The following is a 10,017-nucleotide window of genomic DNA, read 5'->3' as shown; positions in this document are numbered from 1 at the left end:
CAACATCTACAGGTCTCTGAGAACAGAATTAGAAACAAGTCACGGTTTCAAGAAAAGCTACTCAGGACAGAAGGAATTAGGAAAGGCCTTTTCATTCTGTGCCTAGGATCTCATAAAAAATAAAAATAAAAGAGAAGATTAGGCAATATAGTATGACTTGAGTCCAGGCTTGAATGCCCTTGAGTAAGAGAGGGGCCAAGGGTGCAGGTGTCCTGGCTGGGAGAGTGAGAAGTTTGAACTCAGCCTCTTTTCTGTCCTGGGACAGATCCTGAGCTCTCTTGTTCACAGCTGCTAATCCTGTTTGCCCCCTCCCACACCTCCCTAGGGTGTTAGCCAAGCTTCTGTCACCCTGACCAGGACACCGTTCCCCCCTCCCACAGGCAGACACTGGCTCCCAGATAAAGCACACAATTCTCTCCAAAGGCACCTGCGGAGGCCACTTCCAAGCAGCGTCCTTTAAGGATTTTTTTCTTTAAAAAATCTTTTGGTTTTTTTCTCCCCTTTTCTTAAAAAAAAATATATATATATATATATATATATATATATATATATAAATAGCTCTTCATTTAAAATACAGTTCCCCAGGTTGAGATATGTGGCCTGCTGTCACAGCAGAGTTGAGTACAGTAGAGTGCCAGCTGGGGCAGGCGAGGGATCTAACTGGAGACTGCCATGATGTAGTTCTTTGAAGGACTGCTCCTGCCCAGTATCATTTGGTTCTTGCAGGTAAGAAGCCCATAGGATGTGGCCACTGGGGCCTCCTGGTACAGGACGCAGATGGAGCCATCCTCCCCAATGCGGTAGGACACCTCGTAGGGGTCCACCCACAAGGTCAGCTCACTGGGCAGCAATTGGTGCAGCTGAGGCTGGCTGAGTCCAATCTGGCTAGCCACTTTACTGATGATGGGGTCCATCTTGTGGTTGATGCGGATGCAGCGGTAGCCAGAGCCCTTGGATGGTTTTTCAGGAAACCAATGGTGTTTGTAGTGCTCTGTGGAGACAGGATAAGGGGGAGATGCACTGGTTAGTGGCCATGGATGCGACCACAAGGGGTGGGGGGTGATGGGATGTGTGCTAAGTCGCTTCAGTTGTGTTTATGCGACCCCATGGACTGTAGCCCTCCAGGCTCCTCTGTCCATGGGATTCTCCAGGCAAGAATACTGGAGTGGGTTGCCATTCCCTTCTCCCTGGGATCTTCCCAACCCAGAGACAGAACCCAAGTCTCTGTCCTCTGTACTGGCAGGTGCGACACCCGGGTGAGGGTGATGACAGGAGAGGAAAGGGCCTAGTTATTTTAGGTAAGCAACATGGTTTCTCATGAGTTTTATGACCCTCCTGAAACCCTCCTGACATTGTAGCAAAAAAAAAAAAAAAAATTATGGAATCTGGAAAGACCCCTCCTTCTAAGACATGGGTGTATGTGTATCCAGAGGGTGTCCCAGAGCTCTGGGGCAATCCTTTGTGGCCAGTATATTGCCTTTGGCACATTCCCGGTTTAAGGAGGAGGATATGCCTGGGACTGACATGTCCAGGCAGGGCCTCTGGGAACCTCTGAGCCAAAATTTCAAGGCCAAGAAGGCTGTCCTCACTGTCGGACCCACAGCAAGTCATGTCTCCCACCCAGTACCTCGGTGGTTTCCTCTGCCTTGAAAAGTCAAAGACCTGTCACAGTGGCTAAGGGAGGCAGAACTGGGATGTTTTAACGAAACATACGTTGTCCCTCAGAAAGCGGGACTGTGTGGGCACGTTTAAATGTGGCTATTGCTGCCCAAGCCCGCCAGCCAACAGCTAGGAGCCAGGTCTCTCCCCAGCCAGCAGCTGCTTATCTCTTGCCCACCTCCTCATCTCACGCCGCGCCGCCCCCAAGCCCAACATAGGCCCGCGGAGCGCAGTTACTGCGTACAAGCCTCTCTCGGTACCAGAAAGGGTGGCAGATGGCTAAGAGAGGCCGGAGGATAGAAAGGGGACCCGGATTCTAACTTGAGGTGCCAGCCACTGCCCTAGGCACGGCGCGGCCGGCGCGTCCCGCGCGGCCGGAAGAGCCTCGGCTGGGAGCCCGAGTTGTTTGGAATGTTCCACTGCGCCTTCTCGTTCCATAAGGACCCTCGGCTGGTCGGGCTGTCGCCTGCAGGGTCTTGGGTCCAGTGAGAGAGAAGAGCCCGCAAGCAGACCCACAGGCACCCCACTTCCGCGGCACCCAGCGGCGACCCGGGGTCGCAGTCAGGACTCTGCGCCCACGACAGCGCAGAAGGCAGCAGCCAGCTGGAACCACAGCGCACCCGGCCCCAAGCACTGGGCCGAGGACCACGACCCGAGGGAGCGAACGGGCCGGGGCCGCTCGGCGGGGAGCCCGCCCTCCGTGGGGACTGAGCCCGAGGGCGCCGGGCCCTCCGCCCCGTGCTCACCCGTCAGCGCCGCCTGGAGAGCCCCGCGGAACACCTGCAGTCGCTGCTCGTTCACGCAGCCCCGAGTCCTCAGAAGGCTGGAGAGGAAGCCCACGGCGGCGGCTATCTCCGGGAGCATGTCTGCTCTCCTCTCGGCCCTGCGTGTCTGGCTCCTGTCGTGGGCCTGAGCGGTCTCTGACTGGACAGCCTGCCCAGGCAACCTTTTCTCGCTTCGCCGCCCCTCGGCTCTGCGGGGACTCGCCCGGAGACGCGCTTTTCAGGCCACGGAGAGAGGCGGGGATGGGGGGTGGGGCCTCCGGCGCCGGTGGGGGTGGGAGGGGGCGGTGCCTGGCGTCCGCCCCGCCCCGCCCCGCCCCCTTCGCCCTGAGGTCATCGCCCGCTGACGTCAGTGCTGGTAACGCGAGCTGAGCTTTTCAGGCCGCGGCGAGAGGCGGGGTGCTGGCGGCGGAGGTCATTGGCCGGCGGCGCGAAGGGGACGGGGCCTATATAAGCCCCGCCCTCGCGCGCTCGCCCCCGCCACCCCCGCCGCCCCCGCCGCACTGAGGTCATCGCCCGTGACGTCAGTGCTGGGAACGCGAGCTCCGCTTGCTGGCGAGGGAAGCAGGGGAAAGGGAGGCTGGGAGCGGCCGGGGTCTCTGGGAAGGAAAGCAGCGCGTCAGGCTGGGCGTGGTCTGACCTCCCCTCTCCTCCCTTCCACACGGCTTGAGGAACACCTCCGACGAGAGGCCTTCCTTGACGCCGCCTCCCCCAGGCGGTCCCCTTTTCTGACTCCCACATCTTCAGCCACACCCTGTCAAAGCCACTCACCCGTTTTACCACTTTCCCACCAGTCAGAGTGGCTTCTTGACTCTCCGGAAACGGAGACTAGCCTGTTTACTTCTACGATAATGCCAAGTTCCCCGAGTTCTGCTCTTCCTCTCCAGAAATGCCTGTCCTCTTGCCTAGAACCGTGGCCTACTCTCACCTAATGCTGCTGGGCGGGGGTGGCGGCAGTGTTGGCGGCGGCAAGACTGGCGGGTCCTGCTCTTCCACATGGGGGCCATCCTCAGAACCTGGCGCCGCCACAGGCTCTCCTTGAGGTCTGCTGAATGAAGATAACGCCTAACCAACATCCCAGGGTTCAGAATATGTAGGTGCCCCGTACATATATATTAATATCGAGTCAAACCCGATGGCCTCTGTAAATCTTTATTTTCCTTCACTTTGGGGGCAGTTTCCTCTTTTCTTCCCTTACCCCAGATTCCTCTGCCTCCTTCCTCCCCGGCTGTGTCTCCCATGGATCCCTTCCTGTTCCCCTTTCCTCATTATGTCCACTGGTTCCTCTTCCTTTTCTCTCCACTTTTTTTCCTCACAGAGATCTGGTTCATCTTGTCCACTTTGATATTTACTTTGTTTTTACCAGTGACTTTCCTATCCGCAAGTCTGTTCACATGTCCGTTCATCCCGCTCCTCCTATCTGCTCTGCCTCTCCTCTTGGATGTCCAGCCACTACATCAATGTCAGTATAAATTCCACTGACTTCTCCAAGGCCAGCCTCCTTCTTGACCTCCATTTCTATCAAATACCATCGGTTCCCCACTCACTCTACTCAGAAAACTCAGACTCACTTTTGGCTTGTTACTTTTTCGTTAGATCCAGTCTCAAGACCCGTTGTTTCTTCGTGTCTAGATGACTGCGGTAGACACGATCAAATCCAGTCCCCAAACCACACTTCTCACTGTTAGTAGATTTACTTTCCTAAAGTTCTGCACTCACGTGCTCTTCTTTTGCTCATATCATTCTGAGATATCCTCCATTTGTCTACTGCATTAAGTATGGACCCCTTTGTGTAATAGTTAAGAATTTTCATCATTTGGCTGCATCTACCTTTTTAGGTTTCTGCCACTTTGTGCTCCCAGGTGACTCTCCTCACTGTTCTCTAAGCATCAGAGCAGTTCTGCATCCCAGGGCCCCCAGCATTTGCCCATGATCCCTATCCCTGCCCTGTAATATGGTCCCCATTCCATGTGCTATGAATGTGCATGGCCTTGCTGCACTGTAACTCATGCCATTACCTCTTGGACACCTCGCTGCCTCCTTGCCATCTTTCCCAATCCCTCACACTCCTGAAGGCACAGCTTAAGCTGGGTCCTCCACTTTGAAAACTTGTGCTGATCATTCTCTCACTACAGAATTAACATTATCCATACCATTCATTTGGCATTTATAATCTGTTGTTTGATAAGATTAATGATCTTTTTAGAGGCTCACATCTTGTTTGCAGACTACTGGAAAACAGGTCACTATGCTCATATGTTCTATATTTCTAGGACAGTTCGGGTTTAAAATATTCTGCTCCATTGCTTCATATAACCCATTAAAATGCCCTGGAATTCTAGTGTTTTGGCATTGAACAAATCTCTTAGATGAGCTCTTCACTGACTCCTCCCCAAAGCTGGATCAGGCTGTACCTCTGCTCATTGAGGGGGAAAAAAATGTGTGTTCAGAGACAGGGCTGGAACTGGAAACAAGATAACTTAGAGAACATCAAACAAAAAGATCAGCTGTCAGCAAGACCAGGGAAACAGGGCAAGGTATAAACATGTGTGCAGAGTGATTTAGCACCAAAATCTGAAAATAACATCTTCCTGGGTATGCTGTTGACAGGGGTCTGCTGTTCTGGGCCTTGCTCTAGTCCATAATTGATGGGGAAAAGTTTTGTGACAGATCATCACCTGTTTTTTGCCTTAGGAAATAGAATTCTGTCCTTATGTAGGTTTTTTAATATCACTCACCAGGTCACACAGCTAGTGCTCAGTAGTGCCAGGACTAGCAGATCTGTTGACTTCAGATATCATGCCCTTCTCATTAGACCATGGAGCCCCTGTTCTACTACAGTGGCCCCTAGTCCCACCTCATCCCACAGAGCTGTTATTCTAGATGATGATGCAATGAATTGGAGGGGAATATTCTTCACTTTCGGAGAAGGCAATGGCACCCCCACTCCAGTACTTTTGCCTGGAAACTCCCATGGACGGAGGAGCCTGGTGGGCTACAGTCCATGGGGTCGTGAAGACTCGGACACGACTGAGCAACTTCACTTTCACTTTTCATTTTCATGCATTGGAGAAGGAAATGGCAACCCACTCCAGTGTTCTTGCCTGGAGAATCCCAGGGATGGGGGAGCCTGGTGGGCTGCCGTCTATGGGGTTGCACAGAGTCGGACACGATTGATGCGACTTAGCAGCAGCAGCAGCAGCAGCATTCTTCATTTTGAAATAGGAGCAAGGTCTTATCCCACAGATTCCCCCATTACCCAGGGAGTGTCTTAGTCTCATCATTGGTGGTTAATTTCTGAACTTTGTAGAGGGCATTGATAATAAGAACCAGAAAGCACTTCATGTACTTTCTCATCCTCTCTTCTTTCTACACACAAGCCTAGGGAGAGGAAGTTTAATGTATCCAACATGCAAAGTTTCCAAGTCACTTTACAGGATTTGGATTTTCAATCAGTTTGTTTTAAAGGCAAATACATTATAATAATCCAAATTACTTTTGGAATTCTCTGAAACTTCCCTTAAACTGCAAGGACCAGGGTCCTGAGAAGCTCTGAAGTCCAGATTTCACTTCTGTTGCCTGCTGCCTCCCATTTCTTGGCATAGCCAAGGTATAGTTCTAGCATCTGGATAAGAACCATGGGTCCCTCCCTCTCTCTTCTCTTCTTCCTGTTCCTCTTCCTCCTTACTCATCTCTTCCCCTCTCCCCAAATGCCTTGAGTTGAATTTTGAACATTAAATGTCCTAACACTCTGCTGAACTATGACTCTACCTACTGCCATGTTGGGCAGGTAGTGTGGAGGTGGGGGTGAGGCCAGTGTATGCCTCAACTGGACCTGAAATATTTCTGTGCATGTGACCCCAACCCACTGTTTCCCTGGATGCCCATCGCACCTACTTGCACAGCTTACCTGTGTGGCCTCTCTAGAGTGACCCACAGCTTCCCAAACAACCCTCCTCAGATCGAATCCCTACCCAGAACTGGGTTCCTCTCCTCAGTTCTCAGCCCTAGCTTTGTCTGTGGGGTCATCACGCATGCTCTGCTTTCCACTTCCCAATGTGGCACAATCAGATCATTGTATGTGACCATCTCTCCCAGCAGCCTGCTGAAGTTCTCCCTGCAGGGCCTTAGCTCGGTTGTCAAGACTACCTCCCAGTTTCCTGACCATATGTTGAAACCTGAGGTTAAGTAAAGTTGATCTGCAGGCTGAGGCTGGGCTGTGATCTTCTAGGAAGATTATATCAGCTCATTCTGACACTGTGCAGTGCATAGTTTCAGTAAGTCAGTGTGTGAGTGTGTATGTGTATGTGTGTATGTATGTGCGTATCCGTGTGGGTAGGTAGGCAGTATATATGAATGTACATGCTTAAATGTGTATGATATTTGTGGATAGAAGGGACTGTGGATATATGTTTGCAGATATTAGCATGTACATAGTATATATTGATGGAGAAGGCAATGGCACCCCACTCTAGTACTCTTGCCTAGAAAATCCCATGAATGGAGAAGTCTGGTGGGCTACAGTCCATGGGGTTGCTAAGAGTTGGACACGACTGAGCGGCTTCCCTTTCATTTTTCACTTTCATGAATTGGAAAAGGAAATGGCAACCCACTCCAGTGTTCTTGCCTGGAGAATCCCAGGGATGGGGGAGCCTGGCGGGCTACTGTCTATGGGGTCGCAGAGTCGGACACGACTGAAGCGACTTAGCAGCAGTAGAAGCAGTATATATTTAAGGACATCATTTTGTGAAGTGTTTGTGTTTGGGTGGAGTGTATATTTTGGCAGGTGTGTCTAAGTGTGGCTGGTATAGATGTTAATTTGATCTTTCCTCTCTTCAGGCCTCATCGGTGATAACCTTGCTCTGCTGCCCAGAGCTGATAAGAAACATCACCCAGGGAGGATGAATGCCTCTTCTAATCAGAGTGAAAATATTGCTAAGTATATTCATAATTCTTTGCAAACATCATTGGATAATGTTCAGGACATGTTTTTGAGTTCCCTATCACTGTCTCACAAAGTTGTACCCTTCAAGATCAGCTCTAGACCATCAGTCTAAGAGTTACTCTTTAGAATCAGGAACAGGAATCAAGGACAAAAAGAAGATAACATTGTTCCTAGAACTTGTTAAAGAAGACTAAGAAATTGGGGATGTTAGTGATTTTTAAGTATCTGTCTTTAATTCCCTTTCCTCACCCCAAAGTGAACTGAGAACAGGGACAGAAACATGTAGTGCAAAGATGATTAGGGTTAAGTGGAAAACTACCCATCTGGACTGAAGGAAGGCTTGGGAAAATATAAATATGAAAAGGACTTTCTAATCCCCTGGTCACAAAAATTTTCAAGTCTGTAAGGATTATTTCTGAGAAACTTTTGAGGGTTGGAGAAGAGTCAGAAAGCTAAAAGGTAACCCACTTCCCAATGGCTCTGAAGGAAGATGCAAAAAGAAGATGCCATTGCACAAAAAACACCTAAATTTGGCAAGAGAACTTCTTTATAGGAAAGCGAGCAAGTAGATCTGCTAAACAAGATATCTGCTTCAGGACTCAGACGCTCTGAGGTACACAAAATCTTCAGAGTGAAGGCTGAAGATCGCCACAGAGGGCAGCTGCTGGCGGCGTGCACCCTCTAACCTGCACTGGATCACCCTCAGTAGCTTCCCACACAGTTTCCAAGTGATGAATAGAAACAGCCATGACAGATACAGCCTGCCACCCAACCTGGGAGCCCATCGGACACCTGGTGGCCAAAATAACAGGCCTGCCTAAGCTTTACCGGGCTTACCTACAGGCAAACTTGGGAGCTGAGGAGGGTCTTGGTTCTGCATAGTACACAGTCTCTGGATTTCCTCTCTCTACCAATTACTGTCCATATAGCTCAGAAGTCACAATTTGGAAGCCTGTGAAGCAGACTCAATCACAATATACATTGTTTGGTTTGAATAGTGCTTAAGCATTTAAAATATTAGCTCTCAATTTTTAACTATTAGGTAGTGTCGTATCCGGAGAAGGCAATGGCACCCCACTCCAGTGTTCTTGCCTGGAAAATCCCATGGATGGAGGAGCCTGGTGGGCTGCAGTCCATGGGGTCACGAAGACTCGGACACGACTGAGCGACTTCACTTTCACGCATTGGAGAAGGAAATGGCAACCCATTCCAGTGTTCTTGCCTGGATAATCCCAGGGATGGGGGAACCTGGTGGGCTGCCATCTTGGGGTCGCCCAGAGTCGGACACGACTGAAGTGACTTAGCAGCAGTAGCAGCAGCAGTGTTGTATCAAAATAAACCCCTAGAATTATAATTTCTATTTAAAAATTAACATATCTGTTTACACTGATTCCACATTCTTATTTACCGATGACTGGTACCTAAGACAGGGAATGTGTCCTTCAATTTGTCCAGTTCCCACCCACTCTTTATAGCATCCCTGCTAAGACCAAGTTGTGATTATCACTTACCATGGCTGGATGCTGGGGTTGATTATTATAATTATTATTACTTGATAGGAAAGTAGGATTTATTGGTGGGCATGAGTAAGGAGGGGATAACACCAAGGATCTCGTGAGTACAGGGCTCACCATTTGTCCAAAGGCCACAACTGGGGATGTATTTGAGCCTATAGCCATCCAGGATGAGCTGCTTTTCTGCTACACTGTCTTCAAATTTATCCACATTAAACTTAATAAAGCCCCACTTCTTGGAGATGTGGATCTTCTGGCAGCCAGGGAACTTGAACCTGGCCCTGCAGAGTTCAATCACATGCTCCTTGTTCTGCAACTTGGTGCGGATGGACATTATGACTTGGCCAATGTGGACCCTGGCCACTGTGACCTGGGGCTTTCCAAAGCAACCACACATACCTGTCTGGAGCCTATCAGCTCCAACACAGGACATCTTGTTGATGTAGGTGACAGGGAAGGGTTGGAGCCACATTCGGATGTGGAAGCCACCTTTGCCACAGCTTTTCACCATGTACTTGTTGGCACAAATGGAGGCAGCCTCCAGGGCTTCGGAGGAGAGCTGCTCACACTCATCTGACACCATGTGGCCACAGAGTGGGAACTCATCCACTTTTGCCTTCTTCCACTCCAGGTCAAAGATGTGGATCTTACAATCAGGGATACCTCGGCAGAAGGAAGACTTTGAGTACGGCTTGTTCGTACAATATCTATAACACCGGGTGGGGCAGCGGCCCATGGTGACACCAGGATTTCCAGTGGTGAGCCGAAGGGAAAAGGCTGGGATTTATTATGATTTTTGTATACTTAATCTTCATTTGCATTATCTACCTTGATCCTGGAAGTGTTTGAATTAGCATCTCCCTATACAGAGCAAATGTCAAACTATCATTTCTAACCCTAACTTTCCTGCTGAACTGCCAACTGCTTTTTATTTCAGCTGAGAACTGGACATTTTGAAATATTTTTTCTGGTGTTTTAATCTCAGCCTGTAACAAGCCTGTAACAACAATGGTAATGCTATTTTGAGAGAATGAAATCAGAAGTTGAGCATAAGGGAAAAAATTATCTTGACTTGCTCAGTTCAGTTCAGTTCAGTCACTCAGTCGTGTCAGACTGA

General features: G+C 49.7%; 1 protein-coding gene and 1 pseudogene across 1 annotated transcript; both read right to left on the bottom strand.

Moving 5' to 3' along the window:
- Positions 1 to 545: 545 nt before the first annotated feature.
- Positions 546 to 2,646, bottom strand: BTG2 (BTG anti-proliferation factor 2). The gene is made up of 2 exons (XM_055581683.1): positions 2,406 to 2,646; positions 546 to 991 (listed from the first exon to the last, which is right to left on the bottom strand). The coding sequence occupies exons 1-2, from the start codon at positions 2,521 to 2,523 to the stop codon at positions 657 to 659; spliced, it is 453 nt and encodes a 150-aa protein (XP_055437658.1). The 5' UTR covers positions 2,524 to 2,646; the 3' UTR covers positions 546 to 656.
- A 6,544-nt stretch (positions 2,647 to 9,190) lies between these two features.
- Positions 9,191 to 9,636, bottom strand: LOC129653875 (60S ribosomal protein L10-like; annotated as a pseudogene).
- Positions 9,637 to 10,017: the final 381 nt, after the last annotated feature.

Source organism: Bubalus kerabau, chromosome 5 (genome assembly GCF_029407905.1).
Source record: "Bubalus kerabau isolate K-KA32 ecotype Philippines breed swamp buffalo chromosome 5, PCC_UOA_SB_1v2, whole genome shotgun sequence".
NCBI lineage: Eukaryota > Metazoa > Chordata > Mammalia > Artiodactyla > Bovidae > Bubalus > Bubalus kerabau.
The sequence above is the reverse complement of the archived record's forward strand: the minus strand, read 5'-3'. Positions and strand labels throughout refer to the sequence as shown.

What these genes read in the sequence shown, in the direction of transcription:
- BTG2 (XM_055581683.1), bottom strand. Translation starts at nt 2,523, where the DNA reads ATGCTCCCGGAGATAGCCGCCGCCGTGGGCTTCCTCTCCAGCCTTCTG. An exon ending in TCTCCAGGCGGCGCTGACGG is followed by an intron (nt 992 to 2,405) that starts GTGAGCACGGGG and finishes CTGTCTCCACAG; the next exon opens with AGCACTACAAACACCATTGG.